General features: G+C 40.3%; 1 protein-coding gene across 1 annotated transcript in view; it reads left to right on the top strand.

The window, feature by feature from the left end:
• The first annotated feature begins 13,218 nt into the window (after positions 1–13,218).
• ARHGAP35 (Rho GTPase activating protein 35) overlaps positions 13,219–18,206 on the top strand; it is a 95,294-nt gene continuing 90,306 nt past the window's right edge. The window contains exon 1 of the mRNA XM_044667329.1: positions 13,219–16,899. Within this exon, the coding sequence (XP_044523264.1) occupies positions 13,219–16,899 (3,681 nt within the window). The remainder of the gene's footprint in view (positions 16,900–18,206) is intronic.

Consider the following 18,206-nt stretch of genomic DNA (forward strand, 5'->3'; position numbering starts at 1 on the left):
ATGGACGGTTTTTAGGGTAATGCAAATAAATGCAAGTAGGAATCATTGAAATAATAGTCTTAGCTACATGTCATCTTAAAATACCATCATGGGAATTGTAAGGCTTACTGTTAGACATGAAAATAAGCTGGCCTATTTTTCTGCAGTCACAGAAGTGTTTTTTCAGTACTATCTTCTCTTAGTAAAGCACTTTAGACTTAGAATAATATGAGGTGTGCATGCATGTGTGTGTGTGTGTGTATGCGTGCATATGCATGCACATGTTGCCCTGTAATAATTCCTCCAGTGGGCATGGGTAATGTGTTGTTTCTTTTTTAAACCCTTACCTTCCATCTTAGAATCAATACTGGGTATAGGTTCTAAGGCAGAAGAGTGGTAAGGGTGGGCAATGGGGGCTAAGTGACTTGTCCAGAGTAACATAGCTAGGAAGTGTGTGAGGCCAGATTTGAGCCTAGGACCTCCCGTCTCTGGACCTGGCTCTTGATCCACTGATCCATCCAGCTGCCCCTGGGTGTTGTGTTTTTACAAAAGAACAAGAAAATATTTCCTTAATTGTCAGTGCTCAAGAAGTGCCCTGTTTTAAAATTTAGTGTTGACTTTGTATTACTACCAGAAAATTTAGAGGGAAGTCTATACTACCATTTTATACCTATTTCAGTAGCAGCCTCAGCTTCTGGGAGTCACAGTCTTTCAGATGTGCTGCAGCACCTGCGGGCCATTAGAGAAGTTATCCAGTTTTGAGTTTGTTGTGGTTCCTTAGTGTAAGGCCTTAAAGTATTCCACAGTTATTGAGAGTGCCTACTATGTGTACTGTAAGTATGACTGGCACTGGGGGAGATGGGAAGACTATGTCCCATTCCTTAAGTAATTTATAGTCTGATAGGGCTGATTTGCCATGCATATGCATTCTGGGAAATAGAATGCAGATTAGCCTACAAGAGTTTAACAAGAATATGAAATGCTTTGAGAGCCCATGAGGGAGAAATGGGTGCTGGAGGGAAGACCTTACAGAACATTTGTCCCAGGAGTTGTTGACATGTGAAGATCATAGGACTTAAAGCAGTAGAAACTTTAGAGATGATTTCCTTTAGTTCCTTATTTTACACGACTCAGGGCCATGGTTTGTGCCTTGCCAATAGTAAATAACAAAGCCAAGATTGAGAATCCAGAAGATTGAGAATGAGAAGAAAGACTTAGAGGGGTTCTTAACTTAAGGTCTTTGAGGAATAAGTTAATGAGTTTCGTAACTGTCTTTCAGTATCATTAATGTCTTTTGGAATCCTGTGTGTGTAAAAACTATTGTGGGAAGGAGTTGGTAGACTTCACTAGATTACCCAAGGTAGTCTAGAACATAGAAAAAGCCAACAATCCCTACTCTTAACTGAAATATATTATTTCCGTCAGTTATAAATACAAGCAATAGTGCAACTAGGCGACTCAGTGGATAGAGAGCCAGGTCTGGAGGCTAGAGGTCCTGGGTTTAAATCTGGCCTTGGATACTTCCTAGCTGTGTCACCCTGGCCAAGTCACCTAACCCACATTGTCTAGCCTTTAAAAGCATTCTGCCAAATGATACTTAGTATCTATTTCTAAGACAAGTTAAGGGTTTAAAATAAAATAAAGGCAACAAACCATAATAGTTATTAGCAATGCTTGATACTTTGTCACCAATAGAAATCCTGTATGTTTTTATATTATGTTACAATCATCACAGAAATCTTAAAATATCCTATTTTGAAATCACTGTAAGGAATTTTTATTTGTAAATGTAAATATATTTATATAACTATGTAACAAATTATCCATAGGGAATTTACATTGCCACATGACAAATTTGCCTTTTCAGTATATTAGTTTCCATTGTAATCCCATGCACTTTATTTTATACATTTAGACATGATTCTGAGAAGAGGTGGAAGTTTATAGGCTTTCTCTGTATTGCTAAGAGGTTCAGGACATAAAAAAGGTTCCTCCTGCTCTAGGGCCTTACCTTGGGGCAGGGAGAGTTTTAAAGTAGTTAGTTTTGTTAGAAGTCAGAACTTCTGCATGCTGGGCTGAGAAGTTTGTTGGCCCCGAGGAACAATGAAACCCAAAGCAGAGAAACTTCCCACCTATACATTTTGCTGTTTTTGTTTTAGTATGAAAGCACCATTCGGATTTCTCCCACAGCTACCTGGATTCCTGATCAGTTTGAAGCTGCTGAGGAGAAAGCCTGCAGTATAGAGTTTAAGGAAGTTCTTTAGCTGACCACTCCGCTACCCCCCCAACACTTATTCATCAGTGGAATTTAGTTTCATCCAATGAACATCTTGGCTTAGAGATTTCCCTTCTTTGTTCAGAGTTCTGAATGCTTCAGAACAGGAGCAACTCTGTCATGGTGAAAACATAGTCTAGTGCCAATTGTAAATCTGGCTGGTCCTGCTTTCTACTCTTAATTCTTATGGATTCATTGTTACTTGGGCTTGAAAACAAATGGAATGCAGGGGGGTGGGGCATGTTTTCCAAACTTGAAATTTGTGTGGCATGAGGGTGAATACTAAGGAAACATCTTTCATCGTTTCCTTGATCCAGACTTAGGAATGTCACTCTCTGTTTGAGAGGCTGAAACTTGTCCTTTAAGCCAGGTCACTTCCGAAATGGATTTAAAAACTTTTAGGTTACCCTCCCTCCTTTTCATATTTTAAACAGTTTTTGTCTTCCCCTCAAGCTCTTTTGCCAGGATGCCGTACAGCGAGTCTGTTGGATGATACTGTGTTATGAGGCTGGATACACATGCCCTTTGCCCAAGAATAGTCCATCTGTTTGCATGAGATTAAGCCTTTCAAGTCCAGCTGGCTAAAAGCTTAAATCAGTCTTTCCAAAGCCCCAGATGACCCATTTCAGAGATTTCCTGTATTCTGGGGCCCTAGTAAAAATCCATATTTTTTGCTTCAAGGAAAGTGTATTTTTGTCACAGAAATTGTGCCAATGTAGTTTGGTGGAAAGAGTACTAGACTGAGAATTAACTCAGTTCTATCCTTGCCTCATCTTCTAGTGACCTCCTCTTACCTCTAGAATCAAATATAAAATCCTCCAGCTTTTAAAGCCCTTTTATACATTTTAGTCTTCTTACTTATATCTTACTCCCTTCCTCATCCTCTCTTATCCATTGACACTGGCCTCCTTGCTTGTTCCTTGAACATGATACTTGATTTTTGAACTCCATGAATTTTCACTGGCTGTCCCCCAGGCCTGGAATGCTTTCCCTCCTTATCTCTAGTTCCTGGCTTCCCTGACTTCCTTCAAGTCCCAATTAAATCCCACCTTCTGCCAGAAGCCTTTTTCTGCCTTTGGTAATGCTAGGACTTTCTCTCTCAGATGATCTCCACTTTATCCTGTCTATAGCTTGTTTGTGCATAATTGGTTCATGCTCTTCACCCCAGCAATTCCCATTGCAACCTGTATCACTCCTAATTTCTGGCCAAACCAGATTAAAGTGTATTTGAAAAATGCTTAATAAAATAAATAAAAATACAATAAAACACAGATCGTGTTAATATATCATTTTTATAGTCAATATGTAGCCCACAGGGATCCTTATTTTCTATTTGAATTTGACACCACTGGTCTACCCTATTAGATTCTGAGTTCTTGAGTTCAGGGACCTGAGTGTTTTACCAAGATGTTTTTGTTTTTTATTTTGTTCTTCAGCCATTTTTTAGATCCTTAGTACTTAGTAGTATCAGTTAGGAGGGAAATTAGCTTTTATTAAGCATCTATTATGCTCTAGGTCTTGTGCTAAACCCTTGACAGATACCTCATTTGCTCGATTTATAGTTGAGGAAACGTTGGCAAATGAAGGTAAAATGATATACCCAGGGTCACACATCTGGTAAGGCCCAACATTCCATCCACCACTACTCTTAGCTCCTTGAAATCATGGACTGTCAGTCTTGCTTTTCTTTGCATTCCCAGCACTTAGCATGGTGCCCACATTAACATAACACTTAATAAATGCTGAATGACGCACTAACCAACACATAGTAGATGCTTAATAAATATGTTGACTTGTTGAGACTTTGCATCCTTGGGCATTGTTTTCCTCATTTGTAAAATTTGGGATGAGGTCATAGGGTCACAGATTTGGAATTGGGAGGAACCTGGGAAATCGTCATAGCTCAGCCATCTCGACTCCATTTATAGATTAAGAAACAGGCAGATATCATGACCAACTACTGGGCCATGAAGGTAGTAAGTAACACAGCTAAGATTTGAAACCATATCCTTTGCTATAGCATTCCTTTCAGCTGTTCTTGACTATAAAAATAATAATAACCTGATTATTATTATTATAATGATTGTAATATTGTGTAACATTTCGGGTAACTGACACCAAATCATTCTGTGACTCTATTTATTGATCCCGTGTCCAGCCAGTCCCTAGGACAGAGAATTCTTTCCACAAGGGTATGGCCAGTTTGGGATGAACCATAAGCTGACTTCATTTCCTGCTTCTTGGTATGATGTTAGGAGAGTATATGGTGTTATCCTTTATATCCTGCTATCTCCATCAGCCTTAACTAAGGTTGGGGGCTTCCTGGCCCATTGAGCCTGGCAGCAGTGTTTCACACCTATGAAATGTTGCAGGCCTGGGAGACCCTCCCTCCATAGGGAACCTCATAGAGGAAAGAACCCTGAATTTGGAGTCAGATCCAGAGTAGGGACAGTCAGACAAAGGGATTAATCCATAACACTTTTTTGGCTTTGGTTAGCCATTTAACTTTTTGGGGGATTAGTTTTCTGATAGGTAAGATAAAGAAGTTTTTTGATCTATTCTACTTTGATTTAGGATCTATTACTCTCTGATCTTCTGTGTCTTCTCAGCTTCTAAATTCTCAGCAGATGCTCTTCCCAGGTTGTTGGTTTTACAAACTCTTATGAGTTCTTTGGAAATACACACCACCAGCCCTCAATTCAAGAGACTTTGTGTACTTAGCTCAGCCACTCACTAGCTATGTGAGCCTGAATGAATTATTAGGGGCCCTACTTAGCTCATCTGAAAAGTGTGGCCAATTAGAAATAGTACCATGATTTAGAAATTGAAAGGAAGCTTAAAGTTCGTCTAATTCCTCCTCTTTCTTTTACAGGTAAAGGAGTTGAGACCCAGAGAGATAGTGACTTATTTGAGGTCTCTAAGCAAAATGATATTTGAGCCTAGATTCTCGGTCTCTAAACCCAGCAGGAGAAATACTTGGATTTACCTCTGTTGCAGAGTTGTCATGAAGAGAATACTGTCTAGAGACTAATAATAAGAATCCAGATTTTCCTATGCTTTTTTATTTTACTCTTTTAATTTGTATCACACAAAGATATAGCACTCATTGTTATCCAAGAACAGAACTTTCTTCCTTTTGCCGAAACCTACTGTCTAGGCAGTTAATTTGAGGAGAAGGAGAGTATTGAGGTAGAGAGCTGGTCACCAAAGTCATGTCATGAAGTCTTTGGGTTTTAGCTTGTCAAAATGAACACATTCCAGTTAATCCATAGCCTTCTCTTTCCACATTTCTTCACCTGTGCCTTCACTCCCAGCCAGATAGACCATCCTCAGAACTTTTTGCTTCTATATCTCTACTATTATTATTTCCCTCTCTTGGAATGCCTTTCTTCCTACAATCCATCATTAGCTCTTCTAAAATAACCCTCAAGGGTAATAGGAATCCTGGTCTTAGATCCCGAACACACAGTCTTCTGTCCTCAAGTGGCCAAGAAGTCACTACCTCTCATAACAACCTACTCTTCTTTTATGTGGCCTAATCCTTACAATATTTTAAACTTCATCTCCTCCGAAAGGTCTTCCGTGATCAGCCAAGTCTGAAGTGTTCGCCCTTGCCTTTGTTCTCTTATTTCATTTCCTAGTCTTTCCCATTTGGCATAGTTTTATTACTGTTTAAGTATTCAGACTGAAAAAATACTGAAATTTGTTGAATTTTATATCCTTAAAAAATATACAAAGGTTCATGGAAGAACTAAGCCTTCAGAAAAGAAATTTGTGGACTCAGATATCCTTGTTCCATGGCAATTTTACATAATGTAATGGATTTCCTCTTTTGAAACATGCAGAGTAAAGTTCATCTAACAACTTCCTTTTTTAAGTATGATGTTACTATAGTTGGATGGACTTCTGCTTGTTACCACCATACTCTTCTGGAACTTACCCCTTTCTTCGTTGAGTCATTGTTTTTGTGTGCATGTCTTCCTTTCACTTCAAGCACCTACCATTTGCCAGGCATTGTATTAGGTAGGCACTAGACATACAAAAGAGAAGAGTTCAGTAATTAATTTAGTTTATTTTAAAATTGATACTAAGTATCAGTTCCAAGGCAAGTAAGGTCTTCGAAATTGGGGTTAAGTGACTTGCTCAAGGTCACACAGCTGGGAAGTGTCTGAGGCTAGATTTGAATCCAGGATCTCCTATCTCCAGATCTGGCTTTCTATCCACTGAGCCACCTAGATGTGTCCCTGAGTTCAATAACTTCTTGAGAGCAGAGTCTGTGCCCTACATACTGTGACAAACACAGTGCCTTGTTTATAATGGGCACTAATAAGTGTTGAATTTAAACCAGTTTTAGATGCTAGGAAATCTTGATACATAATAGTGGTGGTGGGAATGCAAGGTCCCTCCCTCAACCAAGCAGAAATAGTCTTGTAGTTTGACGACAGTATAAGATACCACTTTGCCTTATTAACAGGCTTTGTTCAACCCATCTCCTGGGCGTGTAACTTCTAAAATTTATAGCTTCCTAGGAAATAACCTCCATTTCCTTCTGTTACCTTGTATACATCACTTTGTATTTATAAGAAAATTCTCCTTACTAAATATTTTTCCATGGCATTTTTGTTAGTTGTTACTTTGTATGCATATATTTGCTTCTAAACACCAGCTCCAAATGGTTTTCCAACATTTTCCAGCAGAAATAGCTTAGTAAAAATGAGAATTGTAAAATATGCTTTTGAAAACCTGCATATTACTTTATTTGGCATCCTCCTCTCTAAAAGGGGTAGAAGTTGGCAAGTGAGACTCCCCACCAGGAAGAGAGCCACCAGTCATATCCATGATATACCTTAAGTGCCTCTTAGTTCTTCTTTGTGGTTTTAAAACCACTTTATATTGGTGATCGATTAGGCATATGGTGTGATTCGTCTCCAAGATCTTAAAGGCAATGGAGGCCTGCACCTGCAATGTACAGAGGTGGAGTTCAAAGGCTAAGGAGGAAGAGTAGCTGGCCTAAGGTGCCATTGGGCAAAACCTAATTCATATCCAAGATCCATGCCTTCTAGTTCAGCATTCTTTCTACTGCACCATGCTGCCCACTTGTCAAACTCTAAAGGACAGTACCCTTTTTAGGTTCACAGAGGCCTTAATCTACTCTAGAATTCTGCCTGGTCACTTAACTAGCAAAGTTGCCTTAGCCAGACATCATTTACAAGGACCATAGCTTACTCTGATTCATGTCCACACAGCTTGGTCACAAATAGGAAGGGTTCTCTCAAAATGAAGAATTCTTCATTTTGAGAGAAAGGGTGAAGCAGTCTTTCCTGATTTTGATTCCTTATAGCTGTTTGGGCTCCATAATCTGCACCATGGGCCATTGGTAGATGGGAATGGGAATTCCCATTCATGTCCATTCTACAAAATGAAGTGTGTACTCAGAATACCAAATTTAGAGAAACCCTCATAGACCTGACAGTAAGGGGAGAAACTCAAACTCAGGTGATTCTAATATACTCAGAATACTCAAACAGATACGGAGTCTCAGGGAGGAGGAGATTGTACCCCATCCCTAGGGTTAGTGTCAAAAATTCACCACAGAAGGTCTACTCGGACTCTTTGGTTCCTCTTCCCAGGACAGGACCATTCACTTCTTGGAGTGCTCTGGCTACCTATCCACTTTGCTCTCTAGCTCTTAACTCCATGACCAGCCAGTCTTTCTTCCCATCAGACATTTGCTTGATGACACATCTTTTGCTAACTGAGAAGACTGCAGCAAACAGCCAAGAAGGAACTTTGAAGAACAGGAAGAATTTATCTTTATTATTATTATCATACTAATATTGTATATTAGTGGGATTGGGGGGCAGAATCTAAAGGTGGTAGGTAGCTCATTTCAGCCTGGGGGAATTAGTGAAGACTTCTTTGAGGAGGTAGTATTTGCATTGGGAACATAGAGTAAGTAGGGAAGCAGTGGTGAGTGAGTAAAGGCCGCAGATAGGAGAGTGCAATATTTTGAGAAGCAGAAGAATCCAATTCAGTTGTTAATATTGGAGAGTAATATGAAATGAGATAAAAAAGTTAAACTGGTGCCTAATTGTGCAGAGTCTTGAATGTCAGACATTAAGAGTTTGAATTTCCTTTTGAGGGGAAGTTACCAAATATTTTTCCTAAGTAGAAGACACATACCTTTTATAAGAGGCTTTCTCAGCAAGGTAGGAGATATAAACTAAAGGAAGACATATGCTTTTTGAAGAAGCAAAGCCATAAAAACTGTGTTTAAAAAGAACAGTGCATGTGGATTCTAAATAGGTAGTAGATATACTTTTTGAGGAAAATACTCAAAAGAACTACATCAGTAATATAAATGAGAACAACACTGAAAGGCAGCCCAACTAGATCAGCGATAGTGATCAGTCTTGTGGGAGAACAGACATCAAAAAGAGTTCCTTCCTTTCTAGAGAAGTGAGCAAATATTGATGTGGATTTGGGTATATATTGGTAGAAATTGTTATCCTGTCATTTGGTTTTCCCTCATTTAAAAAAAAAAAAAGGTACAGTGTTGGGGATGAGGATGTCCCAATTGGCTTTGCTTAACTTCCAGGAGAGTTCAGTGAGAGGCAGGTATTGGGAAATGATGGGTCGACAGAAAAAAGGCATCAATAAAACTTAAAAATTCCAAGAGTTATAATTAGGTTTTTAAGAGTAAAACATGCTTTTATTCTATTTTCGCCATGTGCCAGGAACTACTAGGCACTAGAGATAACAATACACCATTGAGCAGTCTCTACCTTCAAAAGGCATGCTCACATTTTACTGGGAAACTACGCACCACCTACTCACAGATCAATCCATCTTGAATATCAAAAGAAACAGTATACCTACAATACAAAGTCACATTTCTTTCCCTCAAGATAGATGTGAGGAGCATATGTTCTAGGTTCTATTTGGTAAGCAAGAAATTGAATCATTAAGACTTTAGGATTTGCCAGAGACATACAGAAACTAGTTAGAGTGAATCTGGTCCCACTGTTTGGCATTTCATGACTTAGGCCAAGTTAGAGACCTCGAGAAAAATATAGGGAGGAAAGCTCCCATTCCTTTTAAGATTCACAAAGCACTTTGCTTTCTTCATAATTTTGTAAAGTAGGTTATGAAATATTCTCTATTTTGCAGGTAAGGAAATTGATCAAAAAAGCATAGAGGTATCCAAATTCATGCCCTAGACCAAACCAGAATACAACATAGATGTTAGATTGATATTTTCTAAGTTAATATGTGGCCTCAGAAGACCTTTTTCTATTTGCATCTGACACCACTTCCATGGTTTGGTCCAAAGTGTTTCCAATTTTTTCTTATAAAAGAGCATTGTGTTGTACACAATTTCCTGGTTTAAGAAAGGGTTCTATTACTCTAGCAATATAGATTTCCTTGATGTTCCAAACTTCTAGTAGAGGCTCGAATGAATTGTTTCAAGTAAAACATCGAATTTTCCTACTTAGAAACTCTTAGAGCTGGGAGGAACCTCTAAGGTTATCCAGTCCAGCCTCTACCTAAAGTATACATTTTTTTTCTCTTCAGTGGTTATCTACCCTCTTAATTGAACTCACCCTTTGGTACTGAGGAATCAACATCACCTGAGGGAACCATTTTTGGACAACTCTTAATTGTTAGGTTCTTCACTATTGTGAGTCAGTATCTCCCTCCTTGTAATCTTTCTCTACTAGTCTTATTTCTGCACCTAGACCGAAGCAGAGTGCCCCATCAGTAAATAAGAATATATTAAATGCTTACTATGTGCCATAATACAAAGAAGAAGAAAAAACAGTCTTTTTCCGTATTTGTTAACCTTCTAATAGAGGAGACAACATATATAGAAATCAGCATATAAAGTTTTTATGATAGAGTAAATGGAAGGTACTCTTAGAGAGTAAGGCACTGTGGGGACTTGCAAAGGTCTTTTGGATGAGATGGCATTTGAGTTGAGTCTTCAAGGAAATTAGAGATTATTTGTATGAGGTGTGAGGAAGGTGAGCTTTTCCAGGCATTGAGGACAGCCAGTACAAAGACAAGACTGGCCTTCCTTTCCTGGCTTCTGGAGAGATTAGTTATGGAGAGACCTTCCCCTCTTGGAGGAGGCTGCATGGGTGGAACACCAGGTCCTCTGGAGGGTTAACAAGCCCTGCCAGGTTGAGCTGAGCACCTGAGCAATATTGAGTGTGATAGGATAGACATCTTCTCTACCCTCTTTTTGCATTTTTCTACTTTCACTCTTTCCACCTCTTTGTAAATAAAAGCTATTAAAAGTCATTTTGACTTGAGCTATAATATTTTAAATCAGCAACCACCATATTATTTTAGAATTCTCACATATTTAGTTAAACCCCTAAATTTAATTCCTTACAATAGTTTGAGTTCTCTTACTATCTTGAACATATTCTGGATTGTTGTCCCTGCTTCACCCCTTTTCCTGTTGTGCTATCCAGCACTAACTAGACAAATTCTAGCTGTAATTGAAGAGAGGGCATAGTATAGTGATTAGAGCACAGAATTATCAGTTGACAAATGACTAAGCCACTTTCTGAATATCAGCTTCCTTATCTATAAAATGGGTATATTGTTTGCATTACCTACCCAAGAGTTTTACAGAGATCACTCTGTGAGCCATAAAGTACTATAAAAATGTGAACTGTGGATTTTGCAAATCAAAGAATATAAATGAGTGATGATATTGATCATGTTTCACCTGGGCAAGACTGGAATGATTACTTCATTTTGACATTTCTGCTAATCATGTAGATGAAGATTGAATTTTGAAGATTATTTTTTTATTGCATGATTCTGGGTTAGTGTACTTCGTTTTTTAGTCCATTTGACACTTAAAATGTTTTTAGTGAACCTATTTCAATGAACTTCTAGCACTCACACACATTTCTTGGTTATTTTTCATTGAACTTGAAGGGACTAAATTTTTCATCTCTTTCCATGCTTGTTTCTTTTCTTCCTGCTGAGGTAGGAATCTTCTTAATGCTGCTTTAGGTTGTTAAGGGATAATTGCTGGCATCCATCGATTTCCCCCTCTTGATTGGTTTAATGACCTCTTTCTAGCCTTTGTCTAACTAAGTTGTATTTCTGTATAGAGCTGGCCTCTTTGACCTTTTAGGAAGCAGGCCCTCTGATGACATCACATAGGGTGGAGAGTGATGATCTCAGTCTGGCCTCCTCAGGTACCATTGTCAGACCAGAGATGAAATTGGATAGACCATTTAGTCTCTTTAGCTGGGCATTTCTTACATTCCCTTAGATACAAAATTGAAAAAATACTAGACTTTTTATAAGCTATAAACTTATTGAAGGTTAATTTGTAAGGTTTGTTTATAATTTTGTTCACCATGGTGATTTCTAGAGATAATGAATTTGGCTATGTTACTAATCAGTTGTTCATTATTCTCCAGTCTTGAAATTATAAACTTGGAATTGGATGGGACATGAGAAGTCATCTAATTTAGACCCTGTTTCCCCCTTGACAAGGAGTCATGTAGTCTTTGTATGCACATCTTTGTTTAAAATCCACATGCTTGTATCTTTCATCTGTTGACTTTAGGATTGCCTTCTTATAAGTAGAGGAATTAGCAGAAAAGACAGTTGGGTGTAATGTCAGAACAAAAGCTCACATTTTAGCTTTGCTTCTACTTATTGACCTTGGGCAAGGCACATATATGTTTTCTGGGCCTCAACTTTTTCTAATGTAAAATAAGGGGGCTAGACTAAACAAAAGCTTCTTAACCTTTTTGGGGCAGTATGAACACTTTGGGCAGTCTGGTGAATCCTTTAGACTACTCAGACATAAAACAATACATAGAATTACAAAAGGAAAACAATTATGTTGAAATACAAGTTATCAGAATGTGTTTTTAAAGTTTCCAGACCCCAGAATGTAACTCTCCCTGGACTCTCAGCTTAAAATTTTTCTATCCTAAGTAGAGAAAAAACCAATCCTTTTTATGTAAGCTCTCAATTCAGTTCCACAAACATCATGCTCTACTTTAAGCAAGAGATTAGCTATGCCAAATGCTAGGGACACAAATATAAAGACAAATATTTGAAGACAGTAGTCATCTTCCTCCACATCTTCCTCTGTGGCTCAGTTATGCAGTCATAGTTCTTTCAACCAATTTTCATTGACATGATTTTGAGGCCTTTCCCCATCTTAGTTTTGTTTCTGTGGAACTACTTCAGGTTGTCAGTGTTCCTCCTCAAAATATAATTTATGTAACTGGCTGCAGTGCTTGTGAATAACATCTTATCAGGGCAGAATGTCTAAATAAGGTACAATATAGATGATAAGCAGAAGATCATTATTCATGGGTAACCAAAGTGTATTATGTTCATATCAGCTATTCTTACAAAAGAAGTACTCTTATTTTGTAAATAAATTAAGTGTTTTAGTTCTGAAATTATTAAATACTTGGCTCTTAGGGCCAGCTAAGTGTCATAGTAAATAGAGCACCAGGCTTAGAATTGGGAAGTCCTGGATTCAAGTGTGGATGCAGATACTTTCTAGCTATGTGACCCTAGACAAGTCACTTAACCCCATTTGCCTAGCTCTTGCCCTTCTGTCTTAGATTTTTTACCGACAGAAAGTATGGGTTTAAAAAAATACTGGGCCCTTTTTCAAGTACTAGGAGTCATTTATGACTATTGTCATTTGATAGCTGTATTGTGATTTCAGAATTATAATGTTGGTTGGCTTTTTTTTTTTTTGTCCTATAGGGAAATGCTGGCTGTTGAGTGGAAAAGGGACATTTTTCTGGTCCATAAACGCTATGAGAACAGTTTCTTCTCCTTCTTGGGCAGTTTTCCTGCACTGGTGACGACTGCCCTTTCCTAGACCAGTGACGAAGACTTACAGGACACTGGAAGACCCTCATCATCTCGGAAGTGGTTGACCCTGGCAGGATGTGTCGACGATGATGATGGCAAGGAAGCAAGATGTCCGCATTCCCACCTACAATATCAGTGTGGTGGGATTGTCTGGGACAGAGAAGGAGAAGGGCCAGTGTGGCATTGGGAAATCTTGCCTGTGCAATCGTTTCGTTCGCCCCAGTGCTGATGAATTTCATTTGGACCATACCTCTGTCCTCAGCACCAGTGACTTTGGTGGGAGGGTCGTCAACAATGACCACTTTCTGTACTGGGGAGAAGTTGGGCGCTCCCTGGAGGACTGTGTGGAATGTAAAATCCACATTGTGGAGCAGACTGAATTTATTGATGACCAGACATTTCAGCCTCACCGGAGCACCGCCCTGCAGCCTTACATCAAGAGAGCTGCAGCCACCAAGCTTGCATCAGCAGAAAAGCTCATGTATTTTTGCACTGACCAGCTGGGGCTGGAACAGGACTTTGAACAGAAACAAATGCCAGAAGGAAAGCTGCTGATTGATGGCTTTCTTCTGTGCATTGATGTGAGCAGGGGGATGAACAGGAACTTTGATGATCAGCTCAAGTTTATTTCCAACCTTTACAATCAACTTGCCAAGACAAAAAAGCCTATAGTGGTGGTTCTGACAAAATGTGATGAGGGAGTTGAGCGGTACATTCGAGATGCACATACTTTTGCCTTAAGCAAAAAGAATCTCCAGGTTGTGGAGACTTCAGCTCGATCTAATGTGAATGTGGACTTGGCTTTTAGCACTTTAGTGCAGCTTATTGACAAAAGTCGGGGGAAGATGAAAATCATCCCTTACTTTGAAGCATTGAAGCAGCAAAGCCAGCAGATAGCAACTGCGAAGGATAAATACGAGTGGCTGGTGAGCCGCATTGTGAAGAGTCACAATGAGAACTGGCCAGGCGTCAGCCGGAAGATGCAGTCTTCTCCCGAGTACCAAGACTACGTCTACCTCGAGGGAACACAGAAAGCCAAGAAGCTGTTCCTGCAGCACACCCACCGGCTCAAGCACGAACACATTGAGCGTCGAAGGAAGCTGTATCTCGCGGCCCTCCCGCTGGCTTTTGAAGCTCTCATCCCCAACCTGGACGAAATCGACCACTTGAGTTGCATCAAAGCAGAGAAACTACTGGAAACCAAGCCTGAGTTCCTCAAGTGGTTTGTTGTGCTTGAAGAAACGCCTTGGGATACCACCAGCCACATTGACAACATGGAAAATGAACGGATACCTTTTGATTTAATGGAGACTCTACCTGCTGAGCAGCTGTATGAGGCCCACTTAGAGAAGCTGAGGAATGAGAGGAAGAGAGCTGAGATGCGAAGGTCTTTCAAAGAAAACCTAGAGACGTCTCCCTTCATCACTCCCGGGAAGCCTTGGGAAGAGGCTCGGAGTTTTATCATGAATGAAGATTTTTACCAGTGGCTGGAAGAATCTGTCTATATGGATATCTACAGCAAACACCAAAAACAGATTATAGACAAAGCCAAGGAAGAATTTCAGGAACTACTTCTGGAGTATTCAGAGTTGTTCTATGAGCTAGAACTGGATGCTAAACCCAGTAAAGAGAAGATGGGTGTCATTCAAGATGTGTTGGGGGAAGAACAGCGATTTAAAGCGCTCCAGAAGCTCCAAGCAGAACGAGATGCCCTCATTTTAAAGCATATTCACTTTGTGTACCACCCAACCAAGGAGACATGTCCCAGTTGTCCAGGATGTGCAGACTCCAAAATCGAACACTCGGTGAGTTCTCGGTTCATCAGACCTTCTGAGCGCAATCAGAAAAATTCACTTTCTGACCCCAACATAGATCGAATCAATCTGGTTATTCTTGGCAAAGATGGTCTGGCTAGAGAGTTGGCAAATGAGATTCGGGCTCTTTGTACAAATGATGACAAATATGTGATAGATGGCAAAATGTATGAACTTTCTCTGAGGCCGATAGAGGGCAATGTCCGACTTCCTGTAAATGCTTTCCAGACACCGACCTTTCAGCCCCATGGCTGTCTCTGCCTTTACAATTCGAAGGAGTCTCTCTCCTATGTTGTAGAAAGTATTGAAAAAAGCAGAGAGTCCACACTTGGCCGGAGGGACAATCATTTGGTTCATCTTCCTCTGACACTAATATTAGTGAACAAACGAGGAGACACTAGTGGAGAAACACTACATAGCTTAATACAGCAAGGCCAGCAGATTGCCAGCAAGCTGCAGTGTGTCTTTCTGGATCCAGCTTCTGCCGGCATTGGTTATGGGCGCAACATAAATGAGAAACAAATTAGTCAAGTGTTGAAAGGACTTTTGGACTCAAAGCGGAACTTAAACCTTGTCAGTTCAACTGCTAGTATCAAAGATTTGGCTGACATTGATCTGCGGATTGTAATGTGTCTAATGTGTGGAGATCCATTTAATACAGATGACATTCTTTTTCCCATTCTCCAGTCCCAAACCTGTAAGCCTTCTCAGGGCGGCAGCAACAACTCAGTTTTACTTGAATTACCAATAATAGGACCCCACAAAAAGCGCATCGAATTGTCAGTTCTTTCATACCATTCCTCATTTAGCATTAGGAAAAACCGATTGGTTCATGGGTACATCGTTTTTTATTCAGCCAAACGGAAGGCCTCCTTGGCTATGTTACGTGCCTTTCTTTGTGAAGTACAGGACATCATTCCCATTCAGCTAGTCGCTTTGACTGACTGCACAACTGATGTTCTGGACAACGACTTAAGCCGGGAACAGTTGACTGAAGGAGAAGAGATAGCCCAAGAAATCGATGGAAGGTTCACAAGTATCCCCTGTAGCCAGCCTCAGCATAAACTTGAGCTCTTTCATTTATTCTTCAAAGATGTGGCGGAGAAGAAGAACATTGTTGAGGCTACCCACATGTATGATAATGTTGCTGAGGCCTGTAGCACCACCGAGGAAGTGTTTAACTCCCCCCGAGCTAGCTCTCCTCTCTGTAATTCTCATCTTCCCGACTCTGAAGAAGACACTGAGCCCTCCTCCTATAGCCTCTTCCGAGAAGATACATGCCTGCCCTCCTTGTCCAAAGACCACTCTAAGCTCTCCATGGAGTTAGAGGGGAATGATGGTCTGTCTTTCTTTATGAGCATTGAGAGTAAGCTCAACAACAAAGTACCTCCACCAGTGAAACCAAAGCCTCCTGTCCATTTTGAAATAAAAGGGGATCTGTCTTATTTGGACCAAGGGCATAAGGATGCACAGAGAAAGTCAATGTCTTCTAGTAGCTGGCTACCTGCTGATGGGTTTGATCCATCAGATTATGCAGAGCCTATGGATGCTGTGGTCAAGCCACGGAATGAGGAGGAAAATATCTACTCAGTGCCACATGACAGCACCCAAGGCAAAATCATCACCATCCGTAATATCAATAAAACTCAGTCCAATGGGAGTGCCAATGGCTCTGACAGTGAAATGGACACTAGCTCTTTGGAACGAGGGCGAAAAGTATCTATAGTGAGCAAACCTGTGTTATACAGGACACGGTGCACACGCTTGGGGCGCTTTGCCAGCTACAGGACAAGCTTCAGTGTAGGGAGTGATGATGAGCTAGGGCCAATCCGGAAGAAAGAGGAGGATCAGGCCTCCCAAGGATACAAAGGGGACAATTCTGTAATCCCTTATGAAACAGATGAAGATCCTAGGAGGCGGAATATTCTGCGCAGTCTCCGAAGGAACACCAAGGTAATTTGTTCACCTTTGGGGGGTGGAGAGCAGTTTAGGAATGGCATTTACCTTAGAATGAATTATATTGCCTAAAACAGAGCCTTTCACATAGTAAATCTTGGTCAGCATTAATTGAATGAGTGTAAGTTCCCTGGAGCCCAGGAACCTTTTTCTTATTTAAATGTTGGCATCTTCCTCAGCCCCACCACTGGCCTCTCCTAGAGGATGATTATTCTTAGGGAAGGAAACTCAATAGGGTAAATTTTATTGATTGAATATTTGCTCATTTGTTAAATCCTAGAATCCTGGCCTCCTTTTCCTCTCTACTACTTTACTTAGAGATATCATCAGCTCCAGGAGATTTAATTTTCATCTCTATGCTGATGATTCTCAAATCTGCCTATCCTGCCCCAAATTTTTATCAACCTTCAGTCTCTTGTCTCCTTTCAGACATCTTGAACTGCATGTCCAGTAGATACCTCAAAATCAATAAGTTCCAAATAGATCTAATAATCTTTTCCCTCTTTCTACCTCTCCTATTACTTTAGAGGGTGAAACTGTCCTCCTGGTCCCTCAGGATCACAACTCAGGAGTCATCCTGGACTTTCACTCCTCAAACCCTTTCCCCCTATATCCAATCTGTAGCTAAGGCCTGTTGATTTCACCTTTGAAACATCTCTTGAATACACCCTCTTCTCTCCTCTGACCCTGCCCCCACTCTGGTGCAGACCTATATCACCTTACTCCTATAATATTGCAGTAGCTGCTGATGGGTCGGTCTACCTCCAGGCTCTCTGCATTCCAGTCTGTTCTTTTTTCAGCCACCAAAAGGATTTTCCTAAAGCACAGTTTCTAACCATGTTCTAATTAGTATTGTGCCCCCAGTCAGGAAACTCCAGTAGATCCCTCTCCACCTCCAGGATCAAATACAAAATACTCCTTTTGGCAGTTAGAGTTAGTGCTCTTCAAACGTAGACCTCTCCTACTTTTCCATTTTTCTTATACCTTAGACCCCAACATGTTCTCTTTGATCCAGTAACACTGGCCTCTTGGCTGTTTCAGGAACAATACACTCCATCTCTTGGCCCTTTTCTCTGGTTGTCTCCCAGGCCTGGAACACTCCCTTTCCTCTGCTCTGAGTATTGACCCTCCCTGGCTTCCTTTAAGTCCCATCTAAAATCTCATCTTCTACAGGAAGCCTTTCCTAACCCCTCTGAATTCTACTACTTCTCTCTGTTGATTATTTCCTATTTGTACTATATACAGCTTGTTTTGTATCTGTTTGTATGTTCTCTCCGTTAGATTGTAAGCTCTTTGAGGACAAG

This window comes from Gracilinanus agilis, chromosome 3, assembly GCF_016433145.1.
Source record: "Gracilinanus agilis isolate LMUSP501 chromosome 3, AgileGrace, whole genome shotgun sequence".
In the NCBI taxonomy this organism is placed as follows: Eukaryota; Metazoa; Chordata; class Mammalia; order Didelphimorphia; family Didelphidae; genus Gracilinanus; species Gracilinanus agilis.